The sequence below is a fragment of the Stereum hirsutum genome (assembly GCF_000264905.1).
Source record: "Stereum hirsutum FP-91666 SS1 unplaced genomic scaffold STEHIscaffold_11, whole genome shotgun sequence".
NCBI lineage: Eukaryota > Fungi > Basidiomycota > Agaricomycetes > Russulales > Stereaceae > Stereum > Stereum hirsutum.
This window is the reverse complement of record NW_006763141.1, coordinates 504003-521017: the sequence shown is the minus strand read 5'-3', so window position 1 is coordinate 521017 and position 17015 is coordinate 504003. Positions and strand designations below refer to the sequence as shown.

Genomic DNA, 17015 nt, shown 5'->3' with positions numbered 1-17015 from the left:
AGCAGCCGGATAATGGGAAGAGAAGGACGTCGGGCCACAAGGGCATTCAGATTATCTTTGCACTTGTTTGGCCCGCCTCTTCGTCCCGTCCACATCGTACGTGCTCATCCGCGATTTGAGCTCGACGATCCTTGGTATACGGTATCTTGGTTGGACTAGACGTCTTGTCTGTTCTATATTGTCGTCTTTGAGTATTTATTTACAGGCCAATTGGTACGAGTCATATTTCCCAATCTTTTACTGTTCACGGAAAGTAAACAGGCGGGGCACTGATGGTCGCAGTATGCACAGCGTTTTTCAACCGTCAGAGTTCAAGTCATCAGTAGTACAATAGGACAAGGTCAAACTAGCCGTCATGCCCTCATTCCTGTCCAAGGTATTTGGTCGCAGCAAGAAGGAAGAGAAGAAGGACAAGCGAGCATCCCAAGGTTCCCTACTCGAAGGGAAATTCGAAGCCGTTTCGCCGACCGTCTCTCCCTCCGCTACTCACTTCGACCAAGCCCAAGCCATCCCCGAAGTCCCTCAGTCCAAGGACAAGGACAAGGACAAGGACAAGGACTCCAACGAGTCGAAGGATAAAGAGTCTGCAGGCTTCATCTCGCTGTTTCGCCCAAAGTCACGTCCTTCGGCTGATCCTTCTTCAACTGGTGGCGCAAAACGTTCGAACGAGGTCCCTCATCTCAGCTTGAATTTATCCACCAAGGAGGCAGATAATAAGCGTGCGTTAGGAGTTGTATTTGAGGCGGATCCGGATGCGTATGCGGTGTTGAATGAAGAGGTGATTGGCGAGAGGAGGTTGACGAGCGCTGAGACCTTGCTGCTGGTGAGAGCGTGTTCGCAGATTATTATCGAGCGTGGTGCGTATAGGAGTCCATTTTTATATAAGTCTCCTCCAGTAGCCGAATAATATATCCTGACGCGTTATTTCGATTTGCTGGGAAGGTTTGGAAACCCTCGGTATCATGCACCCGCACTGGTATTCCGCGTCTCCCGACGTACAACAGAGTAAGTACATCTTCCCGACTATTTGAACATCGTACTCATGAATATCACGTACAGGACTCATATCCGTCTTCATTCTATCCTTGGCTCCCAGCAACCCTACGAACACGCTCTCTTCCCCGACCACCCCGGCATCCGCATCTGATGCTTTCTCCACATTCGAGTCCGAACTCTCCTACGCGCGTTCGCCACACGACGTCGCTGCCGTCCTGCGCTGGGGTCTCCGTCACCTTAAGCTCGAAGGAAATTCCTTCGGCCGTCCCGCCCTCAACCCCACCTCTTCCACCTCCCCCTCTTCCCCCACTACACCATCCACGAATACCCATACCACTACTAGCGACGTTAACAATAATACCGTAACAGATGACGAATTCTCATGGTACACTTCCTTCTCACGCGCCGAACGTTCTTCCAACTACCCACCCACCGCATTCTCTCAATCTCTCGTCCCACTTCTTCCCGAAGATCACGCTGAGCTTCTCGTAGCGCTCTTGGACGTGATCTCGTCGTTGGCAGCACATGGTGAGGCGAACGGGTCTAGTGGTGCCAGGTTGAGCATGATTATAGGACTGTGGCTGGTTGCGGCGAGTAGGAGCGAGAGCAGGGATGGATGGGCGAGTTTCTATGAGCGGTGGGAGAAGGCGGGGAGAGTGTTGGAACATCTATTCTTGGCCAGGATTAGGTACATTTATTATAACCTTGTCTTCACCGTCTCTCCATCTCACCGATTTCTAATACAATTTTTATTGGTATGTACTATCATTATAGGGAGGAAGCATCAAACCACAAGATGCCCCGCCGCCTCACCGAACTCGTCGAACAATACCCCTATGCGAAGTACGCGTCACCAAACCCGTCCGGCGACATTGCCCTCCTCCCACGAACCCGCTTCTCTACCCGTCGCTACGACGCCCTCTTCGTCCGCCTCGAGACCCAAATCTCAGGGATCACGAAACCTAAGGCTTATTTCCCTATCCAGATCATTCAGGAAGCGTTGAGGTCTACGTATGAGAGTACGGCTGGGGATCAGGCCGGGGTCTGGGAGGTTATCCAGAAGTTGGCGAGGAGTGAGCAGGAAGGTGCGGCGGCGGAGGCGGAGGAGGTCAAGGAGGAGGATCCGGTACTGAATAGGATTTTTGAGGATGGGACGATTAGGTTGTTGAGTATGGTAAGGGACAAGGAACTGGGAAAGGAGAAGGAGAGGGGAAGGAGCTTGAGCCCCTCATTCGCGGGCAACGGTAACAGCAATGTGGCCAGTCCGGCTACGGCCACAGCTGACAGCAACGCTCAGACGCCTACTGCGACTGCTGGTGGCACGGCACCGACGACCGCTTCTCCTCGTACGCCTACGGATACTGACTGGACGCAGTTCTCCAGTCGTGGGTTCAAGGAGACCCCTGTCATCCCTAAAGATTTCGCATCGACGCTCTGGGACCAGGATATCGAGAAGACGAACCCGCCTTCGTCCGCAGCCCCTCTTTCTCGCAAATCGTCCAAGAAACGCGATAAGTCTCAGACTCGACGTTCATCCACCGATAACACCAGCCCCAACTCTAACAACCCGACGATCATAGTATCTGCGCCCGTTCCTCCTTCAGCCAAGACCGCCGGATCGAGTCCTCCATCAAAGGTCGCGCTGGTCGAACGCATCAAACTGGACGAGGCGTTCGTCGATTTCTGGAGCGATGCGCTTTTGGACCCCATAGCCAGCGATTGGCCCAAATTCGTCTTATGCCAGTTGAAGCCCATCCCTGCCTTACAAGAGGTTTCGTCTGCTTCTGCCCCCGCTACAGCCGCCTCGCCTCCTACGTCAACCACAGATGTTACGACAGCCACTGCGACAGCTTTGCAGCCCAAACCGGTGACGTGGCTCGTAATTGAGCAGGCTTTCGTGAGGCCGCCTCCGCCGAGGTCACCTACGCCCACTGGTGGCCCTGCGCATGAACGCTCGTCATCTGAGGGAGCGGCTAGTGCCAAGAGTGGAAACGGACGTGCTACTTCACCGACGGCGAGGCCTTCGATCAGAACGGATGGAGGACGGGTCAGTTCGACGATCTCTGCCACTAAGAAGCGGTTGTCGTTCTGGGCTACGGGAGGTGGTGGAAGTGGCAGTGGGAATATGGAGAGGACGATGAGCTCGGATACGATCCAGCTCAAGAGAAGTGATTCGGCGAAGAGTGGGAAGGAGAAGGAGAAGAAGGAGAAGGTCAGTAAGGCGCCGCAGGTGGGGGAGATGGGAGAGGTAGTACATGAGGAGGAGCATGAGGAGCAGCCGAAGAAGAGTCTGAGCACTGAAAAGGAAGAGGGCAAAGACGAGAAGGTCGATGGGAAGGAGGTCCTACTGGGCGCTGGCGTAGCAGCTGCGGTGGCGGGTACGGTTGCTGCTGCTGTTGAGGCGGCTACTTCCGAGCCGAAGGAGGAGAGTGCTCCTGCTGCTACCCCTGCAGGCGCCGAACAGGCTCTATCTACTCTCGTAGAAGCTCCCTCCACCGTCCCAGCTCCATCCCTCGTCGTTCCTCTTCCTCCAGACGATGAGAAAGCTCACCTCACTTCCGCTGCCGACGAACCCCAACCAGAGACCGAAGAGGCTTCCAAGCCTACTCAAGTCCCAGCGGACTCGACCGGCGCTACACTCCCACCTGCACCCCAGAGTGTAATTTTGTCTGGCGAAACGGTTGGTCCTCAGCTCCTGTTGAAGACCAGTGAGCCGGTGGCGGTGGCGCAAGCCCAGGCGGACGAATCACAGTCTACAAATGTTGAGGAAACTCCTGAGGTCTCTGAAGTGGAGGAGCCTAAGGTTCCTGAAGTCTCCGAAGTGGCTGAGGTGCCGAAGGAGGAGGTCGAAGAGGTTGCTGAGGCTCCAGAGGTGGCGGTGGAAGAAGCACCAGTTGAGAAGGCTGTAGAGGAAGAGGTACCGGCTGTGAGTCAGGTCGAACCAGAGGTTGAGGAAGAGGCTCCCGTTCCTGCTCCTGTGGAAGAGGCTGCACCTCCGGCTAAGGCAGCTGAACCAGCGCCCGAGACCGAGACTGACACAGTGGCTACACCTGCGGAACCGGAGGACGTCCCAACTGTCATTGGTGCTGCTGCCGTCGCCGCAACCGTCGCAGCTGCCGCGATCGAGGAAGAGACTCCTGCTGAAAGTTAGTGTTCACCAGGACTTTTTCTCTCACCCTCCAGTTTATTGATAACCTGATCGTGTAGCTGAAGAAGCTGTGGCACCCGCTGAAGATGCTGCTCCCATCGCCGAAGAACCTGTCCTTGCTACTGAGGAAGTGACCCCGACCGCTGAAGAACCGGTGGCAGTTGAGGAGCCTATGACCTCTACAGAAGAACCCATCGCAGCCGTAGAGGAACCTGCGGTCGCGGTTGAGGAGCCCGTCGCTGCGGTCGAGGAGTCCACGCCGGCGGATGCAGTCGAAGCTGAACCCGAGGCTTCCGAAGCTCTTCCTATTGAGCCTGAAGCCGTTCCTGCTGCTGACACCACTCCTGCGGCTGAAGAGGTTGTTCCTGTTGCAGGTTCGTGTCAATTAAATCTAGCTTCCGTTTATTCGCTTCACTGACTTGTCCGGTGTGAGTAGAGCCTGACGCCCCTGTCGAGGACGTCATTCTCGCAGCCGAAGAGCCAGTCGTTGCTGTTGAGGAAACGGCTCCGCCAGCTGAGGAAGTAGTCCCTGAGGCTGAAGAGCCTGCAGCTGCCAGCGAGGAGCCCGTATCGACCGTCGAGGAAGCTGTAGCTGTCGAGGTGCCTACAGCTGCCGTAGACGAACCTGCCGTCGTTCAGGAACTTACAACTGTAGAGGAATCAGCAGCTATCGAAGACTCTGCCACCGTCGAGCCGGCCGTCATTGAGGAACCCTCCGTCGTGGATGAGCCGGTCACCGTCGAGGAACCCCCTGCTGTCGAGGAGTCGGCTGCCACCGAAGAACCCTCCGTCGTGGATGAGCCTGTCACCGTCGAGGAACCTCCTGCTGTCGAGGAGTCGGCTGCCACCGAAGAACCCTCCGTCGTGGATGAGCCTGTCACCGTCGAGGAACCTCCTGCTGTCGAGGAGTCGGCAGCCATCGAGGAACCCTCAATCGTGGATGAGCCCGCCAACACTGAGGCACCTCCTGTTGTTGAGGAATCGGCGGTCATCGAAGAACCCTCCGTCGTGGATGAGCCTGTCATCGTCGAAGAACCTCCTGTTGTTGAGGATTCGGCCGCCATCGAAGAACCTCCTGTTGTCGAGGAATCGGCCGCCGTCGAAGAACCTTCCGTCGTTGATGAGCCTGTCACCGTAGAAGAACCTCCTGTTGTCGAAGAGTCGGCCGCGGAACCCTCCATCGTAGATGAGCCCGTCACTGTCGAGGAACCTCCTGCTGTTGAGGAATCGGCCACCATCGAAGAACCTCCTGTTGTCGAAGAATCGGCCGCCATCGAAGAACCCTCCGTCGTGGATGAGTCTGTCACCGTCGAGGAACCTCCTGCTGTCGAGGAGTCGGCAGCCATCGAGGAACCCTCAATCGTGGATGAGCCCGCCACCACCGAGGCACCTCCTGTTGTTGAGGAATCGGCGGTCATCGAAGAACCCTCCGTCGTGGATGAGCCTGCCACCGTCGAAGAAGCTCCTGTTGTCGAAGAGTCAGCCGCCATTGAAGAACCCTCCGTTGTGGATGAGCCTGTCACCGTCGAGGAACCCTCCGTCTTGGACGGACCTGCCACCATTGAGCCGGAAACTACACCTGCTGCCACTGTCGAAGAGCCTGCCTTACTTGAAGGTACGTTGATAGCATAGCCATTCGCCCTCTGGAGTAAAGAAATGACCGGTTCTTGTGTAATATTAGTTGTAGAGCCTGATTCACCCGTGGAAGAGGCTGCACCCGCCGTCGAAGAACCTGCTGCTGTTGAAGAAGTAATCCAGGTCACAGACGAGCTTGTTGCTGTGGATGAACCTGTGGTTGCTGGAGAACCTTCTGCGATCGAAGAGCCCACTCCTAGTGTCGAGGAATCTGCTGCTGTCGAGGAATCTACTGCTGCCGAGGAACCTGCCACCGTCGAGGTGCCTGTTGCTCCCGAGGAGACCACTGCCGCTTCTGTCGAAGAACCGAATCCAGCAGCAGACCAAGCTGCTTCTGACGAACCTGCCTCTGCTCCGGAACTCACTGAAGCCCCCGCTGCTCCCACCGAGGATATTGCCCTTACGGATGACCACACTCCCGTCGTCGAAGAGCCTACTACCGTCACCGAGGAGACTCCCATTGCCGAGCAATTAGTTTCTGAGGTTGAAGCCGTTCCTCCAGTCGAAGAGCAAGTGTCTCCTGCTGAAGAGCCTTCTGTTATACCGGAACAACCTGCCGTCGAAGATGCTGCTGAGGATGAAGTACCCGCTCTCGCTGCTGCGGAGTCGGCGTCCGCTCCAGGAGAACCAATCACGGCCATCGAAGAGCCTGTTCCCGCTGTTGAAGAATATCTCCCTGCTACAGAAGAAGAGCCACCCGTCGAGGAAGAACCTGCAACTCTCACTGAAGATGAACCTCCTGTCGGGGTGGAAGAGGCTGCGTCCGCTGCTGACGCCATCGGCGAGCCCGTTCCCGCGGAAGAGGAACCTGCCTCGGAGGCCGTTCCTGTAGACGATGGTGCCGCGCCAGAAGTTGAGGAGGGTTCATCCGCTGTTGAAGAGCCAGCCCCTGCTGCCGAGCATGTCACTCCTGCTGAAGACGCGACACCGGCTGGTGACTCGGCCACTGTCGAAGGTTTGTCCTGCAAAAGTATCTTTTTCCTGACGTTGACTGGTCTTAACATCCTAAAAATTAGAAACTGCACCTCCCGTCGATGAGGAAGTTCATGTTCCTGAAGAGCCCATCATCACCGCCGAAGAACCCGCTCCTGCTGCCAATGAAACCGCTCAGCCCACGGACGAATCTACCGTGGCTGAAGAGCCCGAGGCTGTCGTTGTTGCGGATGATATTGTTCCTATCGTCGAAGAAGCCGTTCCTGCTGCTGGGGAGGTCAACGGTGAGGAGGACTCCCTATCTCTTCTTGTGCTATCTATGTGCTGACAAACCAAAACGACATCAGAAGAGCCGTCGCCAGTCGAATCTGAAGAGGCCCCAGCTGCTATCGAAGAACCAGCTCCAGTACCAGTTGATGTATCCGCCGTCGAGGAGGCTTCTCCGATGCCAGAAGAATCTGCTGCTGAACCTCAACAAATGCACGAGGAACCAGCTGATGTCCCGGAGCCTGCACCCGTCGCCAACGAGTCGGCACCAATAGCGACAGAGTCAACCCCTGTCGCAGTCTCGGAAGATGCCGCGCCCGTTGGAGACGCTCTTACCCCAACCGAGCCGTCTGCGGAAGAGACTGCTCCTGCCGTCGAAGATGTACCATCCCCCGAGGATCCTACAACAGACGATAAACTCTTGAAGCCTGCCGTTCCGGAGGATGCGGCCACCACGGCTAAAGAGGACTCGTCCGTTCCTGAAGAACGTTCCTCAACAGGAGAAGACGCTCCTTCTGCACCTGAAGATGCCGTATCACAAGTTGAGAACGCTCCAGTCGCTCCAGGACCTACCTCTGCTCTTGATGAGGAAATCGCAAAGCCCACAGAGGACTAGATCGTCTCTATTATTCAATGAAGAATACAAGTGCGTTTCACAATGTCTCGGGATGAACATATATTAATCGCGACGTTCTTCCTGCATGCAGGATCTAAATCTGCCAGTTGTGATCTATGTTTGAATTGAAAGCTCGTGGCTGCCGAGGAACTGAAACAATATAACACCATCTCCTTCATGCCTTCCCTTGCTTGTGTGTCAGTATTCTCTTGCTTTTGCCTTCTTGTGGAACCGGATCCGTCACTTATATCTCACATCAAGAGTATACCCTCTGATACCCGACCACATCCTCACATCGCCTGTTTTTCTTCCGTCTATTATTGCTTACATGTCTTGTGGTGCGGTTGTAGCATCTTTGTCTGTCAGGTTTGCAGTATCTTTACGCTTTATATTTCTTTATAGTCCGCCCTATTACGAGTAATTCCACCACTCGTTCCGATGTTCAGTAGTGATTCATGTTACGACCGTGTCATGCCGTTCTCCGAAAGGATTCCATTATGCGAATGTCAATTAATCTATCTTCATCTCACTGTGATTTATTATCGGACACTTCCACTATTCCGTTCGCCCTGTTGCCTTACCAGAAGTTCCTGCCCGACCAATATCGCGCAGTGACGGGTTGTCCAGCACCATGTCTTTTCTCGAGTTTGGGAAAAGAACTTGTTTTGGGATGGCCTGATCTTTGACACCGGTACGCAACTCGCGCATCTTTCCCTGCCGTTTTTCAATGCGGTAGATATGTGGTTTGAGCGTTTGAGTTACGCATTGTAACTAATGGCCACATGGGTAGCCGTTACCGCTCTAGCGTTACGAAAAGCTCCGGTCATAGCGGCAGTAAAGTCAATTTAGCTCACGGATAATGAGGTGAATGACGGAGAATTGGCGAATATATGGCCGTGTCAAGCAGGTCGTTGTGGCATTCCGTACCAGAATGATCATCTGCCCTAATGAGCAGCTATACGCCCTGTGAAGAGACATCAGTTGCTGTATCATGTGACAGACCCGGGGTACAGGGTGGGCTATCCCTCTGAACCATACTCGGAATGTTCACTCTAGAATCTTCAACTCCCTGCGAAATGAGGTTCAAGGGTGCTTCATGAAGCTAGTCGTCACACCTAGACACCGATGAGCTCGGAAACTTGAATCCGTGATATCAATTGTATTCTGTAGGAGTCCAGCACTACTTACGTTGCATCTTTGCTTACGTTCCACGCCTCGCTCAGCTGATTGTCGTTCACAAACTGGTATACCATGTCCCAATCACGGCACATGTGCGTCTGCCCAACTCCATCTGCGGCTATGGGCGCGCCGTCATCATTCGAAACATCTAATGGATCCAGTGTCGTGTCCGCGGCACACAGAATTGCCTAGGACAGACAACGCAAATATATGCTCACTACGCAAGCGTCAGAGTACATCCATATTTCAATGCGTACCTGCCGAATCATATTGAGACAATGTTGGACATGGTCTTCAGCGTCGCCTGCGAGAATAGCATGGCGTATCATCTGCAGGCAGTGAAGTTGATGAAACATGCTGAGACCAAACAAACGAGCTGAACGGGCAGAGAAGTGGCAATCAGTGAAGAGCTTCGAAAAATGGAGAATAAATTACCTTGAGGCCCGAGCTTCACAAACCCGTTTCCCTTGGGGAATGCATCGGTCGAACGCCAGTCAGACCACGAACTGAGATCTGAGACACCGAATCGCTCGGTATTCTCATAGACCAGAGAAACTGTGGGAAGGTACAGAGGGAGCTGGATCGGATAGTCGTCGCCGCTGTAACCTGGAGGTCTATGTCAGGCCCCACGTCATAGAGAGCACGCAAATTAGTGTAGCGTACTATAACGTCCCGGGTCGTTAGATGTCTTCAGGGCCATGTTTCGGACGGTGAGGAGGTTAACACTCATGCTGACAACGAGAGCAAGAAGCACGCAGAGAAAACCCGTATTCGCTCTCCGTAGGAAAGACATGTCAATAGTGCAATAGATTGAGTCTCCGTACGTCCTTGGTGATCGTAGAGAAAATATCGTGCGCAGGGTCTGCAAAGGATACGAGGTGCTATCGAAGCACAGTTTCGCAGAGCTAGGAGCACGGTAGGCGTACGTTGGAGCAAAGATACCCTGTAAGCAACGAACCGCTTATTTTAGACATCTATCTGGGCCGCTGTCTGAGCTAGGTAAGTGATGGAACGTGCAAGAATGTAAGAAGGAGGAAAGGAGGGTGCTCGAGGGAATTGATGTCCACGGCTATTTCGGCATCCTCCGATAAGCCGCCCTAATTCTTGCGGTGGCGTCCGATTCTTCGAGTTACACTAGTACTTGCTCGAACTACACAACGGCGGCCAGTTCAGGCCATATCAAGCATGCTCACGGTATCATCTCAGAAAAACATGTCATATCGTAAGAGATCTCGAGGGAGCAGTAGAAATGCCCCTTCTTACCTCCTCTAAGCTTCTTGCTTCACATTTTCATCATCACGCGCCGCGACACTACGCTCCGAGTCCTGGCGCCAGACGACTATCCAACTAACATATCCGCACGACCTATCAGTACCCTCCGATATACTCGGACAGTCTTGGGGCTGTATTGTCATACTGTCAAAACATGTGCGTGTCTTCTCGTCATACTGAAAACTCTGTTCGTCTTGAAGAGTCTCGCGCCTACCTTGCTATGGTTGTATTCAGCCTAATATCGATAACCACAGGCTCAAACCGTGGCACGACTTCACCCGCGACCCGACTATGATCTCATTCTAGACTACGGCATGGCGTGTGCGATTCAGGGTCTTCAGCTCCAAACACCTGTTCTTGTTGCTATCCCCGCCCCCAACACTTTTGATCTTTGTCCCTTTGCCTTCTGCAGAGGATGACCCGTCCTGACCGTCCTGTTTCTGAGGACTACGTTCCTCTCCTTTCTCCAGAGGAGTGGAAAGAACGCATACCCACTGAAGAAGGACGATACCCGTTTATTTTGTGGGCTTGCGTCGCGTTGACCTCATTTGTGACAGTGGCGTCTGCCATCGCTGTTTACTCGCTCTCATCGGCACTCAGTGTCCCGCTGAGCCCATCTGGTCTCAGGAGACTAACGCCATACCCCAACATGGAGACAGTGGGAGGCATCCAGCGGTGGAGGTCAAAGGGTACTTCCTCTTGCTGTTTCATTCATCACAGCCTTAGCTTATATCATTCCTGCAGGCCCCAAAATGTGGTTCCCCAACACGATCGTCCATGTGAGCTCATCTGAACAGGACAAAGTCTTTAATCCCGGGAGTAAAGTCCTCCTCAGTGCGACGGCAAGCTTTCTCCTCTGCGCCACTTCACGTAGTTTTTTCTTGGTTGACGTCTTCGCAAATAGGACTCCACATTCTTCCGCTGGTCAACCCGACTCTCACCATCCGCTCTCTGTTATATCGAAGCCGTTGTTTCGGACGCTTCCGCCCTCGCGTCCAATAACAAGTCCTTCGTTGCCGTCGGGGACGTTTCTGCTCTAGAGATATGGAACGTCACTTCCCCCCTCCCCAAGAATCTCACCTATGATACTCGCCCTTCGCGCCTCAACTTGATGGGAACTGTGAATTTCAGCGCAGAATATGTGAAGGAGGCGGATATTGGATGGCAGCTGAGGGTACCGACACCAAGGTTGGAGTGTGGCGGGAGGCGGAATACGGTGATCGAAGTGGCGTGCTCGGAGGAAGCCATAAGAAAAAGCGGATGTAGGCTTGAGTTTCTGCAAATATTCTCAGAGCCACCTCTATGTGAGTGTCGTCTTCCTACCTAAGTATTACGGAGAAATTGAGTCCAATATGTCTTAGCGTTCGACATGCAAGAACTTCGATGATTAGCAGGATTCGGTTCGCCTTGAAAGGCATTGGTATTTGCAGTGACGACTGGTGTAGTACGTTTGAACAAATAGTACAAGGGCATAGGTGTACAGTAACGATTACCATTCATGCAGTCACATTTACAAGTTGCTCAAATAATGGCTCGCGTGAAACCTTTGAGACGGTTAGAAAGGCTGTTGAGCTCGTTTACTGTCCGACAAGAAGTCGTGATTTCTTTCAGGTACCACACCTTCGTCGACGTGCCACTGAACCAGTCGGGATGTTATCATTTTACGGGACAAAAGACACCACTAAGAACACTATAAACCTCCGCTGTAGTAATCATACATTCTGAGCACCTCGGATCAACACAAAATACATCGCGGCCAACACAATCGGAGGACGGCTCGAGCCATAGTAATCACGCAAGTAATTCTTCCGACACTGAAAAAAACTCTAGCGAGTCAGTTCTGGACTGCAGTACCTCTGAAACGGAGAAACTCACGCAGCATAACGCTCAGAAATATGTGCTCAGTCCTCAGCCTCGTCGACATCATGGACTAGGTAATACTGTTGTGCAAAGCGATGTGAAGTAAGCCTTCCGTATCACCACGACCGTCCGAAGAAAAATCACCTCTAATTCGCCTAAGGTACCCAGAACGGCCTTGTGGTTAGTTTCGAAGTCTCCCTTGTGCAAATATATTTAGCGTATAGAGATTACTTACGTTTCGGAAGACTGTCCCTCGCCACAATGTCATTGGTGCCAGTGGGGCTGGACTGAACACCAGTGCAGATGACAGCGGCAAAAGCGAGGATGATCTTGTAGTTCATGACTGAGTTGGGTAGGAGAGTACAGGTGGGATGTTGTTGGAATGTTGGGTCAGGCTAGTGATAACGCGAACCACAGTTACCCATCAAGAACGACCCAGCCTTATATACCAGCTCTGAGTCCTTTGTACTAGAGTAAGCTCGGGCTCGAAAGTAAAGGCGCTAAAAGATGCAGAGGTTATGGCTCACCACGCAGTACAGAACGAACGGTCGCTTTAGCAGCTGAGTACCCTGGATCCCACATACCATTCATCAGAACACAGAAAACCTAAGGAATGGGGATACTCGGCGCGGTTGGAGATACTCTCGTCACCATTTTCTCCAGTAACGGATCTTTCTGAGGGATATTTTTGGACTTAGTTGATATGAGACGTAAAGTCAAAGATGCAAAGAACCACAGGCCCTATTTGATGCTCCCGTCATGTAACCTTCATGTGATGATGACTCTCGAGAGCCCTGCACCATACAAAAATTGGGCGCACCAGTTGTAATGTTCCGAGACGGTCGGACGCCCCAGAAATCAGGTGCGTATTGACACAGTTTGTCGCTCAAGAAGCAATGACGGACATGTCGAAGAAACGGACCTAATATTGTTTGCAGCACCTCACAAAAGTCAAAGGGTTTCCTTGAGACTTCAGATGCGCTCAAAAACTCTGAGCCCAATTTCTGGTTAGGATTCAATCCCACAGGAATTACTGTAGAGAGTGTACTCTGGCCAGAGCGACGGTTTGAAGGGCCTCCAGGGTCGCAGCAATCGCCTTCTAGAGACGTGTACTGGATGCCCTCCAAGAACAGTGCCACGAATCCCGTGTCCCAATCACCCGATAGCGAGTACACAGCACGGCGGATGGCCTTCTGCTCATGCTGAAGAAGAATCACAAGGGCAACACCCACTCTACGATACCTCAGAAACAACCAGAGCCATGCACTCGAATCATTACAGAGCAAGGAAAATAGGCTCTCAATGGCCTCGTTTGGTTCTATTCGTTAGGACCATCGTGCACTACAAGCATACCGAGAAATCGAAAACTGGAAGAGTCTGAATCCGTAGCAAGGGCCTTTCATTACGCTCTGCATCGGGCTATCATGTCAGTGCAAACTCGATGAATGTTGATATAAAGGAGCTCACTAAAAGTGACGACTCTTCAGACTTCATCGGCTGCGGTCTCTGCATCGGCAAAAGTGTAAAGGCCCTGTATCACAGTAGTGTGTACTTTCAGTATATGTCATGGACGAGCATAATAACGGTGGGCACATAAAATGGTACTTACATTGCAGCTTCCGCCTGAATAAAATCGTGAGATATCGTTCCTTGTAACACTTTAGAAATCTGAGAGTCACTTACGCTTCTCAGGGTTCTTGTCAGTGTCAGGACTGGCAATGAAGTACGATGCCTGCCAAATTTGTCAGTAAGTTCAGATCCTTTCCTGAGGCTTCATAAAGTGGCTCACTCCACTCCCGCCGATACCTGTATTGTTGGTTTCAGACAAAATTCAGCATCTCTGCGGAGTAAGAATGTCCTATCTTACACTTACGCCTTGTAAGATCGTAGTTGGCTCTCGTGTCAACGTTACCTGCATAGACATATATAGTAGTAAGCATTGAGTAGTATTGTAGAGTTGGTGAGCGTATGGAGCTCATTTATAACTTACCCTCGCAGTTATCAATGGGACGTGCTTGGGCACCGGCAATAATGGTAGCAAGAGCGAGAATGATGTTGAAGATCATGTTCAGCTTGTGGAGTGCGTCCGTGCTCTGAGGTAGAAGTTTGGGTAAAGGGTGTGGTCGTGCAAGCCGCACGCTTTATAAGCATATCTCGAGCCTCGCAACCCGTCCGCTTTCGTGTACCCCGGGACAACTAGAATCTGAGATAGATGAGGAAGGGACCTGACTTTGTGGTCGACAACGTGATCAGAGGATGAATATGGACATAGAGCGAGATATGCCTGAGAGGGCCTCGTTGGAGCTGTTACGGAAAGGATCAATACACTTACCGTTCATTGTTGAGGATTGTAGAGCCCCAAATTCATTCGAGGTATATTAAACAGAAACTGAGGCGTTCCCCAGCCTCATTGGCAAGGCGCACGAAACGGTGGACGATTTTCCACTTACAAGGCAGGATGGTCGCACAAGTGTCACTTGTTCCACTCATCGCATTACGGAGCGAAACTCTGCGAAAGCTTCATGAAATGAGGTGCGGAGTTAAAGCTGCAACGGAGTAGTCCGGTTTGTTGTTTTGTGGCGCTTCTCACGTCATGATGGCCTCCAGGCCGAACAATACCATTTTCACTTTCCATGATGCGTTGAGGAAGCCCGACACCATAGGAAGCAGCAGACTATCAGAGCATCCAAGAGAGAATACATAAGAACAGAGGCATCGAACGCTCGCCGGTTACGAGCCTGGAGCTCGACTTATCCAGCCCACCCCGTCAGGCCGGAGTTACCGATGAAAGCTGTACAAGGCTTTACTTGCTCGTACTCCAAGTTAAGAGGTGTGTCAAGCCATTTCGTTTGACGCTGGACGGAGAAGTAGATATGCCGGTGGTCGATAGTACCCACGGTACGCAGGAATGCGAGAGACTTTTTCGGCGTCTGAGGAGCCTGTCGGCAGCATTCTCTGTATGATAGGCTTCCTGTACAAGGGCTGGCAGAACAGTCAGAAGGATCTCATAGACGGCTGAGTTGAGCAGAAATAGTTATGCACTGTAAGTCAATCCATACAACGTTCGACTCTGATAAAACTTCTACTTACGCTTGTTTGTATAAGTACTTGGCGGGTGACCTTCTGCTCATGTCGAAGAAGCATCACAAAGACAAGACCTACTTGACCATGTTGAAGAAACGGTCAGAGCGTTGCACTCGAACCATTACAGAGCGAGGCAAAAGAGGCTCTCATTGGCTTCGTTTGATTAAATTCGTGAAGAACATCGCCCACTACGAGCATACCGAACAATCGAGAACTAAATGAATCCGAATCGGTGGTAAGAGACTGTTTAGCTCTATATCGAGCTAGCATGTCAGTGCATTCTTGATAGTGAATGCTGATTCGAAGGAGCTCACGCAAAGTGACGACTCTTCAGGGGTCATCGGCTTCGTCCCATGCTTCAGCCGCGCCGTACTGTCCCTGTACCACGATTGTGTATCATTCCGTTCCAAGGTCGCTACTAATGAGTTCAAATAACGGTGGACGCAAGTAAAAGGTACTCACAAAGCAACCCCCACCTAGAGATTCATGGGTAAAATCGTGAGATAGCATTTCTCGTAAAACTGGAAATCTGAATATAGCTCACGCTTTGCGAGATCATAGCTGTCTCTTGCACCAACGTTCGCTGTATATGTATCCAGTAGTAAGTATTGAGTGTTATTGTAACGGTGGGTGAGCGTATGGAGCCAATCTACAACTTACATGGACAGTTATTAATGGGACGTGCTTCTGCGCAGGCAATGATGGTGGCAAGAGCGAGAATGATGTTGAAGTTCATGCTCAATTTGTGGACTGCGTCTGAGCTCTGCGATGAAAGTTGGGATGAGGGTGTACGCCGTGCAAGCTGCGGGCCTTATAAAAATGTGTCGAGTCTGGTGATTGGAGCTTGTCCGCTTTCGTGCATTTTGACGTGACCTGGGTCAACGTGAACATTAAATTGATGCATGTTTTGATAAGAAATATGAGGAAGGGACATTACTCTGTGGTCGGCTGCGTGGTTGGAATATGAGCATGAGCATTGTCGTAGAGCGAGATATGCCTAGTATGGTTTCGATAGAGCAGTCGCGGAAAGGATCGGCGCAGTTACCTTTCACGGTTGAGGAATATAGAGCCCCAAAGTCCTTCGAGGGATAGTGCACAGAAACTGAGGCGTTAACCATTGGCTAGGCGCACGAAACGGCGAACGACCTTCCACTCACAAGGCAGGAAAGTGTTGCAGGTCTCACTTGCTCTACTCACGGCATTTCCAAGCGAAGTTCTACAAAAAACCCCATGAACGTGGGGTGCGAAGCTAAAGCTGCAAGGAAGTAGTCCGATTTGTTGTTCTCTGACTCCAGAACAAAATATGCCGTCTTCACTTTCCGTAAAAAGCAGACTACCAGCACGGACCGTCATCTAAGAGAGAAAGCATAGAAACAGCGATATCGAAGGGTTGCCGCCCACGAGTGCAGTTTAGTTGCAACCTTGGGCCTGTTCAAGTCTAGTCAGTCGCTTTCTAGGGTCGGAGCTTGCCGTGATGTAATTTCTCACGGCATGCTCTCTGAGCGGCCGGCCTCCGTTCGTCCTTACTTACTCTTTCGAAATTCTAGATCTCGTTCGTCCTGTACACACTCTCACAGAGCCACATCCCAACTGTATCCTGGGCGATTGCTACGACGTGAAATTTAGCCTCCATTCTCTCGAAGAATACATACCATTGAAACTCCAGTCGCTAGCCTTCAACCTCCGGACGCCCGTGGAACACGCTTTTTATTCTTCCTAATACGCAAAGCAATCTGCGGTTTATGACTGTTGACATACCTAGTGCTGAACTGCCTCCTGATCTGCCAAATTTGAGTTCTCATGTCGCGATAGATTGACGCACTGGCGAAGAGGCCAAGGAGCAATGTGTCCTGTGAGCTTTACCTTCTCCATCTCGTTGCGACTACACGCTGATCATGAACACCACTCTCACGCTGCGGACGTCTCATACGACAGATACGTCCACTGCTATTCATTTCCTGATAATCTCAGACTCAAGCTCTTGGTTCCACCTAGACCTGCCTAGCCTCGAGTCGAAGACGGTGC

At 51.9% G+C, this 17015-nt stretch overlaps 5 protein-coding genes across 5 annotated transcripts; 3 read left to right on the top strand and 2 right to left on the bottom strand.

Moving 5' to 3' along the window:
• Positions 1–1406: 1406 nt before the first annotated feature.
• Positions 1407–2095, top strand: STEHIDRAFT_29298 (uncharacterized protein; the record flags this gene model as incomplete). Its single annotated transcript, XM_007306206.1, has 2 exons — positions 1407–1684; positions 1771–2095. Coding segments are annotated over 2 exons (603 nt in total), but the record flags the coding sequence as incomplete, so codon positions are not given.
• A 489-nt stretch (positions 2096–2584) lies between these two features.
• Positions 2585–3094, top strand: STEHIDRAFT_32774 (uncharacterized protein; the record flags this gene model as incomplete). The annotated part of the gene is made up of 2 exons (XM_007306210.1): positions 2585–2767; positions 2855–3094. Coding segments are annotated over 2 exons (423 nt in total), but the record flags the coding sequence as incomplete, so codon positions are not given.
• Positions 3095–8779: 5685 nt separating this feature from the next.
• On the bottom strand, positions 8780–9567 carry STEHIDRAFT_159001 (uncharacterized protein; the record flags this gene model as incomplete). Its single annotated transcript, XM_007306402.1, has 4 exons — positions 8780–8962; positions 9032–9150; positions 9210–9380; positions 9438–9567. The coding sequence occupies 4 exons, from the start codon at positions 9565–9567 to the stop codon at positions 8780–8782; spliced, it is 603 nt and encodes a 200-aa protein (XP_007306464.1).
• Positions 9568–9986: 419 nt separating this feature from the next.
• On the top strand, positions 9987–11433 carry STEHIDRAFT_170043 (uncharacterized protein; the record flags this gene model as incomplete). The annotated part of the gene is made up of 5 exons (XM_007306401.1): positions 9987–10202; positions 10604–10735; positions 10791–10888; positions 10951–11350; positions 11408–11433. Exons 2-5 carry the CDS (start codon positions 10696–10698, stop codon positions 11431–11433), a joined length of 564 nt encoding a protein of 187 aa, XP_007306463.1. The 5' UTR covers positions 9987–10202; positions 10604–10695.
• Positions 11434–12133: 700 nt separating this feature from the next.
• Positions 12134–15726, bottom strand: STEHIDRAFT_112730 (uncharacterized protein; the record flags this gene model as incomplete). Its single annotated transcript, XM_007306400.1, has 20 exons — positions 12134–12249; positions 12319–12406; positions 12434–12475; positions 12727–12791; positions 12829–13108; positions 13260–13325; positions 13374–13437; positions 13516–13564; positions 13590–13638; positions 13696–13712; positions 13780–13818; positions 13897–13999; positions 14137–14210; positions 14357–14415; positions 14497–14580; positions 14670–14877; positions 15191–15233; positions 15305–15405; positions 15535–15573; positions 15651–15726. 20 exons carry the CDS (start codon positions 15724–15726, stop codon positions 12134–12136), a joined length of 1662 nt encoding a protein of 553 aa, XP_007306462.1.
• Positions 15727–17015: the final 1289 nt, after the last annotated feature.